The sequence below is a fragment of the Arvicola amphibius genome, chromosome 9 (genome assembly GCF_903992535.2).
Source record: "Arvicola amphibius chromosome 9, mArvAmp1.2, whole genome shotgun sequence".
Lineage (NCBI taxonomy): Eukaryota > Metazoa > Chordata > Mammalia > Rodentia > Cricetidae > Arvicola > Arvicola amphibius.
The window spans coordinates 71,520,697-71,543,768 of NC_052055.2; the positions used below are offsets into that span (position 1 = coordinate 71,520,697).

At 41.6% G+C, this 23,072-nt stretch overlaps 1 protein-coding gene across 3 annotated transcripts in view; it reads left to right on the top strand.

Moving 5' to 3' along the window:
* Positions 1–23,072, top strand: part of Polh (DNA polymerase eta) — a 39,157-nt gene that overhangs the window by 13,485 nt on the left and 2,600 nt on the right. For all 3 annotated transcript variants that reach the window (XM_038343140.1, XM_038343139.1, XM_038343142.1), the window contains 6 exons: positions 2,917–3,086; positions 9,684–9,787; positions 12,135–12,254; positions 16,429–16,552; positions 17,680–17,745; positions 22,510–22,679. In XM_038343140.1, coding sequence (XP_038199068.1) covers positions 2,917–3,086; positions 9,684–9,787; positions 12,135–12,254; positions 16,429–16,552; positions 17,680–17,745; positions 22,510–22,679 — 754 coding nt within the window. The remainder of the gene's footprint in view (positions 1–2,916; positions 3,087–9,683; positions 9,788–12,134; positions 12,255–16,428; positions 16,553–17,679; positions 17,746–22,509; positions 22,680–23,072) is intronic.

The following is a 23,072-nucleotide window of genomic DNA, read 5'->3' on the forward strand; positions in this document are numbered from 1 at the left end:
TCCTGCTTTTGGAACCTGCTTTGCCTGGTTATGCTGATTTTTTTCTAGAATGATACTTAAATTGTTGCCTGTATGTATCACAGAAACTCACATGAAAGGATATACAAATTTTCTTTATCTTTCCAGGAAAATGCATGATGAGAAGCTGTGAAATTTGTTTGAAAGTAAATATCTTTTTAGCTATATAACCACGTCAGTTTAGTGTTCTCAACAGAAGGTAGAAGGCTGTAGATTAATTCATAGTGTTGAACCCAGGTCCTCTGGAAGAGCAGTCAGTGCTCTAACTGCTGAGCCATCTCTCCAGCCCCAGAATGAAGTTTTTAAATGGAGAACTTTTTTATTTTTTTTTTTTTTTTTTTTTTTTTTTTTTTTTTTTTGGTTTTTCGAGACAGGGTTTCCCTGTAGTTACTAGAGCCTGTCCTGGAACTAGCTCTTGTAGACCAGGCTGGCCTCGAACTCAGAGATCCGCCTGCCTCTGCCTCCCGAGTGCTGGGATTAAGCCACCGGCTTGAACTTTTAAAAGTAGGAGTTGACCAATTTAAAATTTTTTCTCAAGAGAAAGGGTCTTCCTCTGTAGCCCAGGCTGCCTCAAATTCTCCACACACACTCCGCCCCTGCCCAGCCATTGTAGTTACTAGGATTACAAGCATATACTACCACACCCAATCACACATAAATCTTTTAGGTTGCAAGTTTTGTGAGAGACAACTGCAGTTTTAAACAGGAAGATAAGGTTGATAGATTGATAATATTAGTAGTTAAGAGTGTTTAAATTATGGGTATTATATGGTGAGTTTTGGGTTTGAGGCTTTTATTTTGTTTTACACTAGAGACAAACACAGGCTCTCCAGTGTGCTAGCAAGTGCTTGTCCTCTGAGTACTCCCTCAAACCAAGTGGGAAGAGTTGAGGTGGATGGGCCTCATTCTGCGGGTGTCTTGCTTTTCTATTGCTGTGCAGATGCCATGATCAAGGCAACTTAAAGAAGAAAGAGTTTATTGGGCTTACAGTTTCAGTGGGGGAGTCCTTGACCATCATGGGGGGCATGGCATCAGTCAGATATCAGTAGTCATGGTGCTGGAGCAGTAGCTGAGAACAGAGACAGACAGACAGACAGACAGACAGACAGACAGCACGCTAAACAGAAATGTCATGAGCTTTTAAAACCTCGAAGCCTACCCCCAGGGACATGCCTCTTCCAACATGACTATACCTTCTAATTCTTTTCAAACATTTTGTACCAGCTGAGGACCAAGTATTAAAATATATGAGCTTCCAGGACACCATTCTCATTCAAAGCACCACAGCAAGTAAAGGCTCTTACTGATGCCTGATGACCTGAGTTCAGCCCCTAGGACCTGCACTGTGAAAGGAGAGCACTGACTCCTGCAAGTTGTTCTTTGATCTCCACATGTGTGCTTTGGTGCATACACGTTCCCCAACCTACAAAATAAATACATCTTAATTTGTTTTTAAATTAAAGAGATGGCTCAGTGGTCAGGAGCACACACTACTCTTGTAGAAAACCCACATTTGGTTCCCAACACCCACATCAGACAGTTTACAACCACCTGTAACTCCAGGAATTTGATGCTCTCTTCTGAGAACACCTGCACTCACATGCACACTCTTATACAAAAACACACAAGTGTACACATAATTAAAAACAACTACTTTTTAAAAGAGTTATGGTAGTGTAAGAAATAAAAGGTGAGTAAAGCAGGAATAGTTATAGTGTTGTGGGAAATAATTTTGAAGTGGGCTCTTTTGACTGACTGCACAGTGGAAAATGGGTGGGGGTGGAGTTAATTCTAAACTTTTATTAAGAATAGAGTGTAGACTGGGTGGCGGTGGCGTACACCTTTAATCCCAGCACTTGGGAGGCAGGGGCAGGCGGATCTCTGAGTTCAAGACCAGCCTGGTCTACAAGAACAAGTTCCAGGACAGCCAGGGCTGTTACACAGAGAAATCCTGCCTTGTTAAAAAAAAAAAAAAAAATAGAGTATAGCTCAGCAGTGATGGTGTATGCCTTTAATCCCGGGCAGATGGATCTCAGAGTTCAAGGTCAGCCTCTTAGAGTGAGTTCCAGGACTGTCAAGGATACACAGAAATGTAAAGAAGAAAATTTGAGGGAACATGCTTTTAAATCATAGTTGCTGGACTAGGAGTATAGATCAATGGTAGCATATTTGAACTATGGATTCTAGCCTCAGCACTGCAAAAATCAATAAATCATTATTCATGAATGATTATTAACATAAAAATGTTTGTTAAACATTATTACTATAAGTTTTAACCTAAGCTGAAACTGAGCTGCAGCAATTGGTATGTTTGAATGTGATTGGTTTTCGAAATGTATATATCTAGGGCTGGCGAGATATCTCAGCAGGTAAAAGGGCCTGCAGCCAAACCTAACAACCTGGGTTTGATCCCTTTGTTAATTTTAAGTTAAATGGGCTGGAGAGACAGGTGGCTTAGTAGTTAAAAGCACTTGCTGTTCCTCTAGAGGGCCCAAATTTGGTTCCCAACATTCACATTGTGAGACAACCACCTTCAACTCCGGCTCCAAAGGATCCCAAATCTTCTTCTGGCTCCCAGAGGTACCCACACACATGGCCTACACGGACACATAAATAAAAACAAGGTTTGAAGTAAACCTTTGTGTCTAAAGTACCTGAACGCAAACCACTGTTGCATTGAATGGTAAATATAGTTAGTGCTACTTAATGTCAGGCTCTGGGAAATGTGTCAGTGATAATATCATGTACTTGGAGAAAGCTAGATCATATAGCCTACTATACATTAAGTTCTAAAGCCATATACCATGATATATGTAGTCTTCCCTTGAGAAAATATTATGTGATTCACGTCTGAAAATAATTTTAAAAATATCTAAATGTAATCTCAACTTTTTTCAGAGGAAAATCGAAAACAAGGCTTACTCGAGTGGCTCGGTTCTCTTCGGATTGGCGACACCACCTCTCCAGACCTACACTTGACCGTGGGAGCAGTGATTGTGGAGGAAATGAGAGCAACCATAGAGAGGAAGACTGGTTTTCAGTGTTCAGCTGGAATTTCACACAATAAGGTGAATGCTTACTGTAGACTTCAGAGAGGAAGTTCAGCAAAGATGGATGTTAGTGGATATTAAAATGCATGTGGAGCCTGATGCTGTAGTACATGTCTGCACCTCCACCACTGGGGAGGTGGAAGCAGAAAAATCAAGAGTTCTAGAGTTCCAGGCCAGTCTACTCTATGTAAGACTTTGACTCAAAAAACTTTAAAAAAAAGAAAGAAAGAAAGAAAGAAAGAAAGAAAGAAAAGAAAAGAAAAAATGAGGGACTGGAGAGGGGACTCAGCGGTTGAGAGCACTGGCTGTTCTGCAAAGGACATGGATTCAATTCCCACCACCCACATGGTAGTTCTCAACTGTCTGTAAATATAGTTATAGGGACCTAACACATCTTCTGTCCTCTGAGGGCATTGCATGCACATGCTGTAAGACGTGAATGCAGGCAAAACACCTATACACATAAAATAAATTTTCTTAATTGTTTGAAGTTTTGGGACTGGTGAGATGGTTCAGTGGCACTTGCTACCAAGCTTAATGACCTGAGTTCTACCTAGAACCCACATGGTGGAAGAAGAGAACCAGGTTGTTCTTTGACCTTCATATATGCAATGCCCCTCATAAAAGTAATTTTTAAAAAACTTAGATAAAATAAAATTCATATTGAGACTCAAAAGCTTAAGTAATACCATTATTTGACATTACATAAGTACTTTCCTAAGCAGCAGCCTAAAATCTGACCAAAAAAAAATTATTTTCTTAATGTCTGAACCAACTGTATAGAAAAGCTGAGACATGGGCTGGAGAGATGGCACAGCGATTAAAGCACTGGCTGTTCTTCCAGAGGACCCTGGTTCAATTCCCAGCACCCTCATGGCAGCTCACAGCTGTCGGTAACTCCAATTCCAAGGGATCTAACACCCTCACACAGACATACATGCAGGCAAAACAACAATGCACATAAAAATAAACTTATTAAAAAAAAAGCAAGGCAGTTGGATCTCTATGAGTTCAAGGCCAGTCTGATCTACAAATTGAATTCCAGGACAGCTAGAGCTATTACATACAGAAAGAGAAACTCTGTCTCGAAAAGAAAAAGAAAAAAAGCTGAGGCCTTGAAATTTTATGTATTAGCCTATTTCTTTTATTTTCACTTGCTGTATATTTTTTTGTTATTGTTTCATCCTATATATTTTGACTTTTTGACGCAGGGTCTCGTGTAGCTCAGGTTAGCCTTGAACTTCTTGTGTACTGATGGAGGATTCTCATTGGCTAATAAACAAACTGCCTTGGCTTTTTGATAGGGCAGGATTTAGATAGGTGGAGTAGACAGAACAGGAAGAAGGAAGTGAGGTAGATGGCTCAGACAATTGCCCCGTCTCTCCTCTCTGGGACAGTCACCATGAAGCCAACCACCAGGTCAGATTGTCATGCCTCTCCTCTCAGAGAGAGACACGATGAAGCTCCAGCCCAAGATGGACGTACGCTAGAATCTTCCTGGTAAGGCACCACTTCCTGGTGCTACACAGATTATTAGATATGGGTTAATCAAGATGTGAGTAAGAGGCTGAAACTAATGGGCCAGGCAGTGTTTAAAAGAATACAGTTTCCGTGTAATTATTTCGGGTGTAAAGCTAGGTGTGCAGGAGCCAGGCGGGATGAAAAGCAGGCCTGCCCGCTGCTCATCACTACAGTGTACCAAAGACAACGTTGATCCTCCTGTCTCTACCTCCCAAGTCCTGGGGTTACAGGCATCTACTACTACTCTTAGCTCTGTTGTTTCCTTATGTGGAATTGCCTAGATATTTTGTGAGTTTGACATATATTTGTGATGTGTGCATGTGTGTCATACTCTGTCACTCTCTGCTGGACTTCTTTTAGGCAGGGTCTCTTTCTGAACCTACAACTAGCATTTATTTGCAGGAGAGTGGGCTATCCTAGCAGCCAACAAGTCCCAGAGATGTTTCTGCTCTTCCCCTCCAGTGCTGGGGTTGCAAGTGTGTGCAGGATTGTGCACAGATTGATCACAGTCACCGGCTTGAGCAGCTGGGACAATAAGAGAAAGGCGGCAGGACCACTATTTTGTTTCGCTTTGTTTTTTTGTTTCTCGGGACAGGTGTCCCTGTGTAACAGCCTGGCTGTCCTAGAACTCACTTTGTAGACCAGGCTGGCCTCGAACTCACAAAGATCCACCTGCCTCTGCCTCCCAGGTGCTGTGATTAAAGGCATGCGCCACCACCGCCTGGCTGGACCACTATTTTCAAAATAGGAAAAACAGACAATTCTCAAAAATCCAGGAGCAGAATAACTCATTTATGAGAAGCTGTGACTAAAGTACAGCAAGACCCGGAGACTTCAGACCCTCTAAGCGGGCTTAGTCTTGGAGCAGTAGCTGGCCAGCTTGTTGCCACCTGCTTCTCCCTCTAATAGAAGGAAAGTTGCTAAGCTGCCCACAAGAAATTTTGGGATTTTTTAGCCATATGAAAGGAAGGGAAACATGTTCCTAATGTAATAAAGATTATACTAAATGTTGCCTAGTTGAAGTTACTAAGGAACTTTACCAATAGCTGATCATGGTGGTGCACATTTTGTATGTGTGTATTGTTGTTTTAATTCATCTATTATTTATTTATTTATTGGTTTTTCAAGGCAGAGTTTCTCTGTAGCTTTGGAGCCTGTCCTGGAACTCAGAGACCTCCCTGCCTCTGCCTCCCAAGTGCTGGGATTAAAGGCATGGGTCATCACTGCCTGACCTTATCTATTTACATCTAGCCACAGCCTCCCCCCATTCTCCCCTCTCAGACCCTCTTTATCCCCCCTCACACTTCCAATGCCCTCTTCTTTAGTCTCCAGGAAAGCACAAGGCTCCCAGGAGAATTAATAAAACATGGCATATCAAGTTTCAGTAAAGCTAAGCATCGCCCCATGTGTTAAGAATGGGAAGGCAACCCAGTATGAGTAAGAGTCCCGAAAGCCAGTAAGAGTTGGAGGCAGCACCTGTTACCACTGTTAGGAGTTCCGGAAGACAGCCAAGCTACACAACTGTAACATGGATGCAGAGGGCCCAGGGCAATTCTCATGCAGGCCCCCTAGTTGTCATTTCAGTCTCTGTGAGCCCAGGTTAGTTGATTGTGTGAGCCTTTCCGTGCTGTCCTTGACCCCTCTGGCTCCTATACTCCTTTCTTCTCCTCCTCTGCAGGATTCTCAAGCTCCACCTGATATTTGGTTGTGGGTCTCTGTTTCTGCCTCTGTCAGTTGCTGGATGGCATCTCTCTGATGACAACTGAGTCAGGCACCGATGTGGTCACAGGAGATGACCAGTTCAGGCTACTTATCTGCTCTTGCTAGGAGTATAAGCTGGGGTCCTCCCCATAGACTCCTGGGAGATTCCTCTGCACAAGGCTTCAAAATGTCAGTCCCCCCGCAGTCCCCCTCAGCGCTCTCCCCCTCCATGCATTCCACCCACCTTATTGCTCAAGGTACCATCTTCATCCGCCCTCAGCCCAGTCACCAAAACTCTTCTATCCCCCCTCCCAGGGAGATATGGGTCTCCCCTCATGAAGCCTCCTTGTTACCTAGTCTCTCTGGGTCTGTGAGTTGTAGCATAGTTATTCTTTATTTTACAGCTAATATCCACTTAGGAGTGAGTATGTGCCATATTTGTCCTCAATCTGGATTACCTCACTCGGTATGATTTTATTAAGTTCCATCCATTTGCCTGCAGATTTTCTGGTGCTCTTAATAGCTGAGTAATCCTCCATTGTGTAAATATACAACATTTTCATTATCCATTCCTCAGTTGAGGAACATCTAGGTTGTTTTCAGGCTCTGGCTATTACAAATAAAGCTGCTATGAACATAGTTGAGCAAGTGTCCTTGTGGTATGATTGAGCATCCTTTGGGTATATGCCCAAGAGTGGTATAACTAACTGGATCTTGTGGTAGGTTGATTCCCAGTTTTCTGAGAAACTGTCACACTGACTTCCAAAGTGGGTATACAAATCTACACTCCCACCAGCAATGGAGGAATGTTCCCCAGGTAGTGCACACTTTTAATTTTTAATTTTTTAATTTTTTAATTTTTTTTCCATTTGGAAGGCAGAGGTGAGTGGAACTTGTCTAGTGAGTTCCAGGACAGCCAGAGCGTGCCTTATAATAGAGAGACTGTGTATTAGTCAGGGTTCTCTAGAGCAGTGGTTCTGAATCTGTCGGTTGCAACCCCTTTGGGTGCTGAAAGACCCTTTCACAGGGGTCAGAAATCAGATATTCTGCATGTCAGATATTTATGTAATGATTCATAACTAGCAAAATTACAGTTATTAAATAGCAACAAAAGTAATTTTATGATTGGGGGGGTCACCACAACATGAGGAACTGTATTAAATGGTTGCAGCATTAGGAAGGTTGAGAACCACTTCTCTAGAGGAACAGAACTTACAGAATGAATATGTGTGTGTGTGTGTGTGTGTGTGTGTGTGTACACATACATATATGTACATATATATTAGATTTATTAATGGCTTACAGGCTGTGGACCAGCTCGTCTAACAATAGGTGTCTACTCATGAAAGGCCCAAGAATCTAGTAGTTGTTCAGTCTGTGAGCTAGATGTCTCAGTTGGTCTTCAATATATGCCAGGATCCAAAAGAAATAGGCTCTAATGCCAGTGAAGGAATGGACTTGCCAGCAAGAATAAGCTTCCTTCTTCCATGTTCTTTATATGTAGGCTACATGTAGAAGGTATGTCACAGATTAAAGGTAGAACTTCCTACCTCAACTGATTACAATTGGGTCTTGCCAGGTGGTGGTGCACACCTTTAGTTAATCCCAGCACTAGGGAGGCAGAGGCAGGCCAACCTCTGAGTTCAGGGCTACCCTGGTTTATAGAGTGAGTTCCAGGACAGCCAAGGCTACACAGAAAAACCCTGTCTTGAGGGGGGAAAAAGGTCTTCCCACATCAAATTATTTAATTAAGTAAAGGAAAAATTCTTTACAGGTACACCCAGCCTCTTTGGTTTTAGTTAATCTAGATGTAAACAAGTTGACAACCAAGAATAGCCATCACAGACAATGCTGCAAAGAAAGGAAAAAAAGAAGAATCTTACTAGTGAAATTAAGGAATGATTATATATCAAATTTTCAGTTCTATGTACTTGTCTGTGTGTAGGTCAGGGCCAGTCTTGAGCTCCTGCTCTTCCCACACTCACTTCCAAACATTTGAATTACAGGATTGCACCGTCTGTTCTAGCATTTTCATATTCACATAAATGAGTCTTACTTGCATTTCTTCTCTGTTCTTTAAACATGTTTTGAGAAAAATCTCAAATAGATGGAAAAGAAAAAAAATGACATGAGGAAAATTGATATCATCAGGAAAGTGTAGGGAGACTTGTGCCAGACTTCTTGCCCCCCAGAGAAACCACCAGGGAACTTGGGTACAAAAGCAAGGTTTATTCCAAATGAGCCTAGGCATGGAACTTGTCCAGCACACTCAACTCAGTGAAGGTGGAAGAGCTCCCTTCCAGAGATTACAGGACTTTTTATAGACAGTTTCGCAGGACTACCAGTTTTCACCTAATTTTCATGTCCGGACCTAATTGAGAACAGCACGTTCAGCAAGCATTATGTAAATGAAGTATGGACACGAGTATACTCTCGGTTGGCCCGTTCCTCTCTGTCCTTGGGGTATGCAGATGAAGCATACTATGGACACATTTTTAATTTGTCAGTTCTTGGCTATCTTTGAAGCAATGCTGTCCCCATTGTTATTGGCTCCTGGCCCTTGTCACACATGAAATGTTTATTCTTTTAGCCTAGCCTAAGCAGCATGGTTCAGGCGGAGAGCATTTAGGTCACTCTGACGCTCTGACCAGTTTTTCATTTCTCTCAGGAGAACAGTGGGGAAAATGGTTTCCCAGAGGACTCTGTGGAACACAGTGGTGTAGTACAAATTCTAATTGATCTTAATAATAAAAATCCCGGAGTCAGATATAGGGGTAAATTCTGAAAGACAAAGGAGCAAGCCACAACCACTTCTTTCCTGGACGACTCAACCTGAAAGGGGCCAAGGTCCTATTTCTACAAATCTTCAGACTGAATGGATTGCCCAGGCAACTGTGTCCACGCGCCTTCTATTCCTCTCTCTGTCCAGTCCTATCATTTCCTATCTCCACCTCCCTAGTGCTGGGATTAAAGGCATGAGTTCCCCATGTGCTGGGATTAAAAGTGTGAGCCTAGCTCTGTTTGTCTTTTAGACCAGATTAAGCTTGTGTAGCCCAGAGTGGCCTTGAACTCACAGAGGTGCGCCTGCTTTTGTCTTCTGAGTAATGGGATTAAAGGTGTGTGCCACTACTGCCTGGCCTCTATGGTTAACTAGTGGCTAGCTCCACACTCTGATCTCCAGGCAAATTTATTTGTTAGAGTACAAACAAAATATCACAGAGATTTTCAGGTGTTTTGAGTTTCTGATTATATTTTGATTTTCATGTGGAAATTTATTAGGATAGCCATTAAGCTGTGCCTCTGTGTATGTGTATGCATACTTTAATATTTACCAACTCTACATAGTTACCTTACTAATAATATTAATGATCTTATTGTTCTCTGTGCTTCCAGGTCCTGGCAAAACTCGCCTGTGGACTAAACAAGCCCAACCGCCAAACTCTGGTCTCACATGGGTCAGTCCCACAACTATTCAGCCAGATGCCAATTCGTAAAATGTAGGTATTCAGTTTCATCATGTGAATGATCTCTGCTTGTAGTGGCTTTTGTGCCTCATAATGACTTAGTCTCAGAGAAAATAGGTAACAGTCAGAGAGGCAACACTGAAAAGTTTATAAGCTACATTTAGGCCTTTTTCTAAAGGAATTTTCAGTTTGTGGTAATCTATGGTATATATCTAATCCTGAATTTAAGTACAAAATTGCCAGGTGTAGTGGTGTACTCCTTTAATCTTAGCATTCAAGAGACAGAGGCAGGAGGCTCTCTGAGTTGAGGTCAACCTGGTTTGCATATCAAGTTCCAGGACAGCCAGGACTATGTAAAAAGACTCTGTCTCAAAACAACAACAACAAAAGAATTGAAAGTTAGATGTGGTGATATATGCCTGTAATCCCAGCACTGGAGGGGCTGGAATGGGCAGGAACACCACTGAGGAACTCACGGCCAAACAGTGAATACCTGGTCCCCCAGGGCTGCATAGCTGGACCCTCCCCAAATAAAGCTAAGGGGGCTAGGAAGATAGCTCACTGGGTAAGAGCACTTGTTGCCCAAGTATAAGGAACAGAGTTCAGAATCCCTAGTACATTCATAAAAAGCCAGATGTGATTGCTTGTGCAGTCCCTGTAACCTCAGTGAGGTGGAGGGAAGAGATTGACCTACAGCCCCTAAACTGTAGGGGATGGAGATGGGCATTCCCAGGGCTTCGCTGGCTGCCACCCAGCCCCAGATACAGTGAAAGACCCTGTCTCAAGGAAATAATGCTGAGAATGGCAACAGGACATTTAACATCCTGTAGCTTCCACGTGTGCACATATACTACACATTTTACACACACACATACACCTGAGTTTTAGCTCTGTGCCTAACTTCCTTCTGGCTTTTTATTCAAGTGTATTAAATGTGTAACAAATAAAAATTTCACTTATCTTGGGAGGGTATTGAGATAAGGTCTCACTAAACAGTCTAGGCTGACCTCATTCTGGTTGTGTTCCTTCTGCCTCAGCCTCCTAAATGCTAGGATTATGGGTACAAGCTTCTATATCCAGCTGGAATTTTACTTTTCTGTACTATCAAATCAAGAGTTTATATCTGCTTATTGAGACAGTTTCACTCTATAGTCCAAGGTAGCCTGGAATTCACTATGGCACCCAGACTCACTTAAAACTATTTAATTCCCCTGTTTCCGCTCACTGAATGTAATTACAGATGGAAGCCCCTATATCTGGCTCAGTCAAGGTTTTCAGATCTGTCAAATTGCTCTTCGATGAGGCATGAAAATAAAACTGATCTGAGAAAGGTTTATGAACTGGAGGTGGTAGAGAGCCAGCCAAGGACAAAGCAGCGTGGAGACATTTAGCAGAAAGAAGGAAAGTGTAAGATGTTCTCAGTGAACCTAGGGAGACATGAAATAGTTCATATTGCTGAAGACACTGAAACCGAAGGACTGAGGGTAGACCAAGTACGGGTTGTAGGTCACTTCAAAGCCAGCTGGAAATTACTGGCTGTGGAAAAGATTTGTTTTGGGTTTGGAATGTTTAGGGTGTGATTTTTCTTTCTTTGTTTGTTTTTCAAGACAGGGTTTCTCTATGTAGCTCTAGCTGTCCTGAAACTCACTCTGTAGACTAGGCTGGCCTGGAACTCAGAGATCCCTGCTTGCCTCTGTTTCCCCAATGCTGGAGTTAAAGGCATGCACCACCTCTGCCGGGCTTGTTTGGTTCAGATTTTTTTCAAGACAGGGTCTTATTATGTAGCTCTGATTGTCCTAGAACTTACTAGGTAGAGTAGGCTGACCTCAAATTTGCAGAGATCTGCTTGTCTCTGCCTCCCCAGTGCTGGGATTAAGGGTATGTGCCACTACACCTGACTGGGTTTGGAATTTTAATCTCCAAACAGGACAGATAGTAGGTTTAACACAACTGAAAATTTAATATACAAGACCATGAAAAATAAAGTTTTATGTATATTTGACTTGATAACAAATTAATGATGAATCTTTATTTATGCTCCTGTTAATCTTCCCAGCTCCCAGCTGGGAGGAGTCATCAGTTCTCTTCATTTGTTCTCTGTGTGCATGTGTATGGGAGTGCATGTGTATGCACCTGCACTCATTGAGATGGGTATTTTCTTTCTGAGGGCTCCAGAGGTCAGACTCTAACCATCAGCACCTTTACTTGCTGAGCTCTCTAGCTCTCGGCTTTGTGCTGTACAGTAAGAGTCTGCTGAACGAAAACATTCTCTGATCATCTCTGAATCTTTGGGAGAGCTGTTTGGAGCAGCAGAATGTCTTAGTTTTGGTTAACTGTGTATTTAAATGTAACCTGAAAATTCCTTCTCTTCATTGTTTAGCCGCAGTCTTGGAGGAAAACTCGGGGCTTCTGTCATCGAAATCCTTGGGGTAGAATACATGGGTGAACTGACCCAGTTCACTGAAGCCCAGCTACAGAACCATTTTGGAGAGAAGAATGGGTAAGTAATAATAATAATAATAATAATAATAATAATAATAATAATAATAATAATAATAACCTGCCTCTGCCTCTCAAATGCTGGGATTAAAGGCATATGCCACCACATTTGCCTGTAAGTGGTTTGTATTATTTTTCTTTTTCTTTTACATTTTTTTTATTTTATTTTTACTTTATGTGCATTGGTGTCTTGGCTGCATGTGTGTCTGTGTGAGGGTGTTGGAACCCATGAAACTGGAGTCACAGAAAGTCTTGAGCTGCCATGTGGGTGCTGGGAATTAAACTTGGGTCCTCTGAAAGAGCATCCATCTCTTCAACCCTTGTTTATATTATTTTTCACACATAACCTTTATAGAGATGTTAAATTCAATATAGATAAAAGTTTTTTTTTTATATTTATTTATTTAGTATACAATATATGCCTTCAGGCCAGAACAGGGTACCCGACTTCATTACAGATGGTTGTGAGCCACCATGTGGTTGCTGGGAATTGAACTCAGAACCTTTGGAATAGGAGGCAATGCTCTTAACCGCTGAGCCATCTCTCCAGCCCTAGATAAAAGTTTTTAATAGACAGGGTCAAATAGCCCAAGCCAGATTTAAACTTGGTTATATACCAAAGAGAGCCTTGAAGTGCTGATCCTCTTGACTCTCTACCTTCCAAATTTTTAGATAACAGACATGCACCAGGATACCAGCCTGTGCTCCAGGAGGTCATTTAGAATATTAGATTCCAAAGCCAGGCGGAGGTGGCACACACCTTTAATCCCAGTACCCGGGAGGCAGAGGCAGGTGGATTTCTGTGAGTTTGAGGCCAGTCTGGTCTACAAGAGCTAGTTCCAGGACAGGCTCCAAAGCTACAGAGAAAACCTGTCTTGAAAAAAATAAAATAAAGAAATAAAGAATATTAGATTCCACCAGACATAGTAGGCTGTTATCTTAGTGCTTGGGAGACAGAAGTACAAGTCTGAGATCAAAAAAGAAAGGCTTGAGATATGATTCATTGGCGGGCACTTTCCTAACATGCTACAAGGCTTCTGGTTCTATCCCCAACACTGAAAACATTCTAAAAGTAAAATAATTAGGTCTCTATGGCAATTCCCTCTAAAATAACTTTGTTATATTCCTGGGTAGTTGATAGGAGTCGTTCATTTGAAGCCTGGGTATGTATTCTTAACATGCTTGTTTTTGCAGTACTGGGAATTTAGTCCAGGGCCTTACACATACTAGACAAGCATCCTACTATGAAGCTAGATTAACAAATTTTTCTTTTTAATTCGTGTCTTACCAAGTTGTCCAGGCAGTCTTTGAACATGTAATTCTTCTGCCTCAGATGCTCAAGTCACATGAATTCAAGATCTGCACAGCCAGGCTAGTCCTAATATATCATTTGTGTTTGCTATTTTGCTGATGTTATACTCAAATCCTTGTTTTTCAGCCCTAGTAAGCACAAAAAGATGAATTAGTGGCTTATTTGTTGGTACTTTGCAGAGAATACAAATAGTGACTTGCTTTAGAAAGTAGTTCTCCCCTTACCAGTGTCTTACATTAGAACTATTTAAGAAGGGTACGAGCTCTGTCAGAACTTAGGTATGTTTTATTTTAGAGATAATTTTCTTTCTTTGGTTCTTTCTTTCCTTTTTGAGACAGGTGTTGACTGAGGTTTCTGTCCCACCTGGTCCCATAGCTGTTCAGTCCCAAAGAAGCACACAGAAGTCTACATTAATCATAAACTGGTTGGCCTATTAGCTCAGGCTTCTATTGACTCTTAATCTTATATTAGCCCATTATTCTTGTCTGTGTTAGCTATGTGGCTTGGTTCCTTTCATCAGCAAGGCATTCCCATCTTGCTTCCTCTCTGCCTGGGTGACGACTGCAGGCTAATCCTTTCCTCTTCCCAGAATTCTCCTCATCGCCCCTGGCTCTACTTCCTGCCTGGTCACCCCGCCTATACTTCCTGACTGGCTACTGGCCAATCAGCGTTTTATTAAAATACAAGTGACAGGGTACAGGCCATTGTCCCACAGCACTCCCCCTACACATACTTTTTTTTTTCAAAACCAGAACTCCGAATCTAATCTCCTTTGGTTAGCTTTTCTCCTGACCATTATCCATAACTTGTATCCAACATTCTAAACAAAGGTAAACATCCATAGTCCATTTTTTGGGACTGTGGGCAGTTTTCCAGGCTACTTCCTGCTGATTGAGGGTGCTGATAATCTTATGGGAACCTAAAGAAAATTTAGAATTATAAGCAAGTCCTGACTGGAGTATTCTGAGAGGCTTGATCATCTCAGCTAGCAGTCTTGAAACTGTTCTGGATGCAGAACTCAGAGGAAACTCCAACAGAGATGCTCTGAAATGTTGGCTCATCTGGACCATCTGTTCCTATGGAGATTCTTCAGATGGTCTTCCTTGATCAGACCTGATTTTTCTTAGCCAAGAATGAATCCACAGCCTCTCATTTCCTGTGGAAACAAAAGCAAAATCTCTTCTCCAAAGTAACTTACCTTTTGACTTAAATTTTGAAGTCAAGGCATTTTCAAAATATATATATTGGATTAATCCAGCAGCATTTATAATCATATGTCTTTTAGCAGCTTTTGCTCCTTCCTCAGCAGTCATACAATTCAAAGACAACACAACAGTATTCAGATTCTCTGTGTATTTTTCATCTTTACGTGGCTTTATCTTAAACTTTATTTTATTTTTACTTTTTGGCTTTTTGAGACAGGGTTTCTCTGTGTATCTTTGGCTGTCCTTGAACTCACCGAGATCTGCCTGCCTCTGCCTCCCAAGTGTTGGGATTAAAGGTGTGTGCTACCACACCCAACTACTCTCTTTTTAAAGGACTTTATCCTTTTTTTTCTCTCCCAAGCCTACATATATATTTTTAACACACTCTAAACTGTTTAGAGTTTTTTTTGTCCGAATCTGCCTGTAATTACTGTATATCTCTCTTTTTCTGACCACATGAGTGGTCAGAAAATTTTCTAAGTGATAATGGCTAGGATTAAAGCCGTGACTTTGATGACTAGATCTACCACATTCCTTAGCTTTCTGAGAGTCTAGCAGAGGTACTGGTGGAACTCGTGTTTACTGCCACAACTCTATGGTGTTTCAAGGTCCCTGATACCACCAGAAGCATGCTGTCAGCTATTCATCAACACCATTTAAGTGTTTGGTGGTGGGACCATTTAAAAGAGCTGCAAGGTTTTTGTAGCTAAAGCTGAGTCAGAAAGCCTCTTTTAAATGAGATGAGCTTGTCTCTAGCAAACAGAGCCTACCTGAGAAAATGCTGCTAAAAAGAAGACATGCTTAACTCTGTTCTTTTATGTATAGAATTACTTCCCAAACTCTCTCAGGTTTTACGTGGATGCAGTTGTCCACGTTGGCACCATTCTGTTGACTGAGGTTTCCTGTCCTGCCTGGTCCCATAGCCATTCAATTTGAAAGAATGTAGACCACACAGAGGTCTACATTAATTATAAACTGGTTGGCCTATTATCTCAGGCTTCTTAATTAATTCTTACATCTTATATTAGCCCATTATTCTTGTCTTTTTTAGCTATATGGCTTGGTACCTTACATCAGTGAGACATTCTCATCTTGCTTCCTCTCTGGGTGACGACTAAACCTATCCTCTTCCCAGGATTCTTCTATTCTTGTTGCCGTGCCTATACTTCCTGCCTGGCTACTGACAGGGTAAAGACCATTGACCCACAGCAGGCAGGGTCTCAAGTAACACAGGCCTTGAGCTCCTTGATCCTTTACCTCCATCTTACACGTACCAGGACACCCCTAGCTATTAATTTTCTTTGTAGTGCTGGGGATTGAACCTAGGGCATTGTACGTGTTAGACATGGGGTGTACCCTTGAGCTATATTCCCTAGCTTCAATCACTTGTCAGGAAGAGTATAAAAGGCTAATGTAAGTATTTTGTTTTAACAAGGGTGCTGGGGCAGGAAGATCATGAGCTGGAGGCCAGCCTGAGCTGCACAGTTAAATGCTGTTTATAAATAGGTAAAAAACTAGGCATGGTGGCTCTCACCTGTAACCCCAGTAGAATCACAATTTGAGGTCAGTTGACTACTGTGAGATCCTCTCTAGGAAACAAAGAAAAAACAAGGAGAATGATCATGCTTTCACCTTAATGTTGTTTGCTGGTTTTATAGATCTTGGCTATATGCCATGTGCCGAGGGATTGAACATGATCCAGTTAAACCCAGGCAGTTACCGAAAACTATTGGCTGTAGCAAGAACTTCCCAGGGAAAACAGCTTTGGCTACTCGGGAGCAGGTAAGCAAGCCTTTTCAACAGAGTACTGCCTCTCTTTAAGGAGATAGTAGATCTTGGTAACTGTGCAAAGTTTACTGGGTTTACATGATTACCTTTATTATAGGATAAGAAAATTATTTTAGAAATTTTAATGAAATTTATTTTACCAAATAAAATAGGAATTGCTTTTTTTTTTTTTATGTTGAAATAACTAGTTTACGCCGGTTGTGGTGGCACACGCTGGTAGGATTTGCTGAAGGAGGCAGAGGCAGGAGGATCACAAGTTCGAGGCCAGCCTGAAATAACTAGTTTGTCATTTTTTTCCCCTCTTCAATCTAAAAAGGTATAAAATAGGACTGGCTGAAATGGCCAGTGAAGTTTCTTGTCTTTTTCTGTAGGTAGGAACTTCAAAAACCTAAAATATTATGCTTCACTCGGTTTGAGTTCTTCCTTGGAATTGGTCCATGGTAGAATTTACCCGATGGCACCAGCAGGAAAAGTGAGGTGAAAGACTTGGAGCCTGAAGCCTAGTGGGGCACACCTGTAATCCCGGCACACAGGAAGCCAAATCAGTACACTAAGAGTTGGAGACCAATCTGGGTTGAAATAGCGACTAAACAAATTATGTGTTGCATATGTGTGTTGGTGTGTGTACCTTTACACGCATATGTAGACAGCAGAGGAGGTTCTCGGATGTCCTGTTCTATCACCCTGCCTTATTCTCTTGTTGAACCTGAAACCATGCTGGCAGCCAGCAAATCCCAGTGACCCTATTGTCTAGTTCCACTAGTCCTGAGTTATAATAGGTCCATATGCAGCTATGCCCAACGTTGTGTTGTGGGTGCTGGGAATTCATATTCTTGTCTTCATTCTTGCCCAGCATGTGCTCTTACCTACTGTGTCATTTCCCTTTCCCCATAATTTAAAACCATTCTCTTTTCTTGTTGTTGAGATAGGTTTTTGCTATATAACCCGGCCATGAACTCATAATCCTTCTGCCTCCACCTCTCGAGTCTGGACCTGACTGAAACTAGAGGATGACAGAGTGCCGGGGTCTTCCTGAGCTAGTTACAGGGGCAAGTCCACTGTCTGCTTCCATGTCTACTTATGAAAGATTAATTTTAGCTTGTTTGTTGTTTGTTTTTTAGGTACAGTGGTGGCTCTTGCAGTTAGCCTTGGAACTTGAGGAGAGACTAACCAAAGACCGAAATGATGTAAGATTTTCTTTTCTATTAGTCTTTGGGATTTAAATGCTACACGCTCCTTACCCTGTGGAGAAGGAACAAGAAAATAGCATCAGCCTAGGAAATTTTAAGAAAGTTTGTTTGGCCAACATGGTAGTGCACACCTTTTTTTTTTTTTTTTAATTTATTTATTCATTATGTATACAATATTCTGTTTGCATGTATGCCTGCAGGCCAGAAGAGGGCACCAGACCTCATTACAGATGGTTGTAAGCCACCATGTGGTTGCTGGGATTTGAACTCAGGAGCTTTGGAAGAGCAGGCAATGCTCTTAACCACTGAGCCATCTCTCCAGCCCCAGTAATGCACACCTTTAATTCCAGCACTAGGAAGGTAGAGGCAGGTGGATCTCTATGTTAGAGGCCAGCCTGGTCTACAGAGAGAGTTCCAGGAATCCAAGGCTACACAGAGAGACCATTTCCAAAAAAAAAAAAAAAAGTTTGTTAAAGTGGTAGTCCAGATCTACAGAGTAAGTTTTCAGGACAGCCAGGACTACACAGAGAAACCCTGTCTTGAAAAACCAATATAAATACATTTATGTGGTAGTCCAGGCTTAGCCTTAAACTGGCTAGTCCTCCTATCTTTCCTATCTTTAGGCTCTCAATTTCTAGGACTATAGTCATAAGTTACCAAGCTTGGCTGAGAATTCTTTCTTTTAACACAGGCCCATAAAACTTAACATCCTGGGGCTGGACTGAGGGCACACCTGAGTTGGTAGAGTGCTTGCTTAGCATGCTTAAAGTTCTGAGATTGACCCCAGCACCCCACAGATACCAGGGGTTAAGGTCATCCTGACAAAAAAGGCGTTAGACCTCTGAGAGTTTCTTCTCTCTTTTTAAGGATCTGTGTTTTGTTTTGACATGGTTTCTCACTTGGCTCTGCTGGAATGCAGAGTGATCCACTTGCTTCTACCTCCCCAGTGCTAGGATGGGTATGGTCTACTCCCTGCCCTGATTATATATGCTTCATATACATAGAGTATATCCATATAAGTGTACAATTCAATGGTTTTAGCACCTTCCAGAGTTGTATAACTCCAATCGGTTTTTTTGTTTGTTTGTTTGGTTTGGGTGTTTTTTGGTTTTTTGGTTTTGTTTGTTTGGTTTTGGTTTTGGTTTTGGTTTTTGAGACAGGCTCTCCCTGTGTATACCTGGTTGGCCTGAATGTAACATTATATAGACTAGGCTGTCTTTGAACTGACAGAGATCTGTCTTCCTGCCTCTGCTTCCTGAGTACTGGGACTACAGGTGCATGCCACCACACCCAGCTTTTCAGTCAGCTTAGTATTTTTATTTACTCCTCAGAGAAATTATGTACCCATTAACAGTCACTCCCCATTTCTTCCCTTATCTGAAGTCCCTGGCATCCATGTAGTATGATTTTTGAACCCAGAACAGTGGTGCACACCTTTCATCCCATCCCAGTATGAGAGGCTGAAGTCGAACTTCTGTGACCATTCCTTCAAAAAAAAAAAGAAGGAAGGAAGGAAGGAAAAAGTCCTGGACATTTCATATAACTGAAATCATGCAGTCCATGGCTGTTTTGGCAGTCTTGAAGAGTCTTTCACTTAGTTGACCCATATGATAGCGTGCGTCAGTGATTACTTTTTAGGACTGGGTAAGAGTTATCAGTAAATAGCTATTGGGTTATTTCTACTTTATCAGTAATGCTGTTATGAACACTGCACATTTTTATCCTAGGAGCACAATTACTGGGTCACATGGTAATTGTTTAGCATTTTGAGAAATTTGGTGACTGCCTTCTGTAGTGGCTTATCATTTTACATTTCTGCTAGCAATGTAAGGAGGAGCGATAAACATGTTATGGGAGGCTGCTTGTTTGTTCCTGGCTGCTCAACCTTGAAATAACCACACAGAAACTGTGAGTTTGAGACCAGCCTAGTCTACAAACTAGTTCCAGAACAGGCTCCAAAACTACAAAGAAACTGTGTCTCAAAAAACCAAACAATAGTTACAATATTTATATTTATTTTTATCTATATTTTAACTTGATTAAAGACTCCGAAAGGATATACTATTACCTAAATAAACAGAAAGTGTATTGTGAGCAACTTCCGAAACTCTAGAATTGACAGAGCCATCTCACTGCCTGGACAGTCACCCAAAGTTTTTCGGTAACATTGTAGGCACCCATCTTCAACCTACAGGCCCATAGTATCCAGCAGACTTTTCCATGAAGCAGGAAATTTGACAGTTTCACCTATATTGGCAGTTTGTCAGTCACTTTTTTCTGTATCCTGTAGAATGTCTGGCAGACTCTTTCATGAAGCAGGAACCCTGAAGAACCGTCTGACCTTTAGACAAGTTCAGCAGTCATTTCTCTGTGGGTCCTGCATGTCCAGTTATACAGCGTAACATTAAGCAATCCTGGCAAGAGCAGTTTCTTGCCCAATGGCTAGCAAACTCCATTAGGAGCCTCTTCGGTACCCATCTTTCTCTTGAAGTTATTGGTGTCATGGAAAATCTTAAGTTTTTAAAACATTTAAATGTCATACTTTGTTAGCTTTTGAAAGATTTGAAGAATCTCTATCTAACTGAAATATATTTCTATATCTAGAAAACTTGTATTAACGTATTTTTTAATTATACATTATATTTTTAAATAAGCTGTACAAACACAATACCTTAATCAAGAGCAGAAATGCACATATACAATATAACAAAATTGATCTTAAATTTGTATCACTAAACCAAGATCCATACCAATGCAAAGTATCCATCTCTACAGCATAGCCCCCTTTAAATGTAAAGAAACATTTATAAACAATCATTTAGGGAATTCAGACGTGTGCATACATATGAGTGCAGGTGTCTACAGAAGCCAGAAGATTGGATCCCTTGAAACTGAAGTTACAGGCAGTTGTGCACCACCTGATGAGGATGCTAGGAACTGAACTCTGGTCCTAGGCTAGATTTATATTACTCTTTTTTGGGGGGTGGAGGTAGGGGATGTTTTGAGACAGGGTTTCTCTGTGTATCTTTGGCTGTGCTGGAACTCACTCTGTAGACCAGGCTGGCTTCAAACTCACAGAGATCCACTTGTCTGCCTCCTGAGTGCTGGGATTAAAGGCATGTGCCCTCCTAGATTTATATTCATTCACTCTTAACCACTGGAAGCATCTCTTGAGCTGACTCATTGTGATTTTTGTTTACTTTTTTCCTTTTTTAATGAAGCACAAATTTTCCCATGTTCAAGGCTATGCTGATCTTCTCTGTATTGTTCCAGTTTTAGTTTGTATGTTGCTTAATCCGATAGATAAACCTATTTTCATGTGGGTTTTTTGGTTGTTTGGTTTTTGTCTCTGAGACAGGGTTTCTTTGTGTAATCCTGGCTGTAGTGGAACTCACTCTGTAGACCAGGCTGGCCTTGACTCACAGAAATCTACCTGCCTCTGCCTCTGGAGTGCTGGGTTAAAGGTGTCCACCACCACACCCAGATATTTTCATGTGGTGTATTGACCATTTTCGCATCTTCCTTAGACAAATGTTAGGCTTTGCCCTAGTGCTGTGAGTGGCAGGGACCAAAGGATCACGGAGGCTTGGAGGCTGCCAGGCTAGGAAGGAAAGGCAAGCTGCAGTTCAGTGAGAGACCCTGCCATCAGGGAGTAACGCTGAGAGCACTGCAGGAAGATATATCATGTCCTCCTCTGGCAGCCACATGAGTCCATGCATGGGCATATATACCCTACACACACACACACACACACACACACACACACCTATAAAAAAATAAGATCATGAGGTTCTAAGCTTTAGTTTTCTCTTGCTCTCTAGGCATACATTACATCCAGTTGTAATTACAGAACTCAAACTATCCTTTGCAATCTCTTCTTTCAAGATGCAAACTTCTATGTTTTATAAACCACTCCCAGGCTGTGCTCTTGACTCATGGAGTTTCAGGTATTCTTCCTAGTCTCTCTGACTTTGAAAAGGAGCCTTACATAGACTTTTCACCTTACACACTCTACATACTGATCTTATTTCTGTTTGCTGTGTGTAGTGTCCAGATGCTATCTCTAGAGGTATTCTATGCTGTTTTCTTGTTTCAGTGCTGAGGATCAAATCTAAGATCTCACGCATGCTTCTTTTTTATATAATTTAATTTTACTTTTATGTACATTGGTGTGTGGGTTTCAGATCCCCCTGGAATTGGAGTTACAGCTGTGAGCTGCCATATGGGTGCTGGGAATGCAACCTGGATCCTCTGAAAGAGCAGTCAGTGCTCTTAACCACTGTGCCATCTCTCCAGCCCTCATATATGCTTCTTATGCCTAGAAATAGCACAAACTACAGGATTTTTGTGAAATCTGTAGTCAGATTTTTATTCAGAAATTTTACTATAGTCTATGTTCTGTATTTTTTGTATCCTTTATAGTACTGAAAATATATCCTTAGTAGGTGTTCAGTATACATTTGTATTTTATATAAATAGGTACTAGAATAGCCTCATTTTTTTGTCTACTAAAATAAATTATTTTTTAAAGGAAGGGTCTTACTATGCAGTAAGTACTGGGTTACCTTGAACTTGCTATGTGGACCAGGATGACTTTGAACTCACAGAGATCCATCTACCTCTGCTTCCCAGTGCTGGAATTAAAGGAGTACACCATGCTTAGCCCTATTCTTGGCTTCTAAATTGAATTTCCAAGTTATTGTATTACTCTACAGATGGTCTTAGTAACTATTTCTGGTGTCAATCCTTTACTTTTCACAGAATGACAGGGTGGCCACTCAGTTGGCTGTCAGTATTCGTTTTCAAGGAGACAAACGTCTGAGCAGCCTGCGCCGTTGCTGTGCCCTCACTCGCTATGATGCTCATAGGATGAGCCAGGATGCATTTGCTGCCATCAGGAACTGTAATACTTCTGGAATCCAAACTGAGTGGTGAGGCTCCTTGTTTTGTTTTCTTTGTGTTTTTTTTTTTTTTTAGGTGTGTGTGTGTGTGTGTGTGTGTGTGTTTTAAGAAAAGGGCCGGGAAGTGGTGGTGTATGCCTTTAATCCCAGCACTCAGAAGGCAGAGGCAGGCAGATTTCTGTGAGTTCGAGGCCAGCCTGGTCTACAAGAACTAGTTCTTCCAGGACAAGCTCCAAAACTACAGAGAAACCCTGTCTCGAAAAACCAAAAAAAAAAAAAAAAAAAAAAGTATTTTGTGGTTTAAATCCTTGAGCCTCTGACTGAAGTAGCTTGTGACTGACTAGCCACACCTCATAGAGGGGTGATCAAGGGCTAAGGAAGGTGAGAAGAAAGCAAGTTTGTTCACAGGGTTTTTGTTTTTCC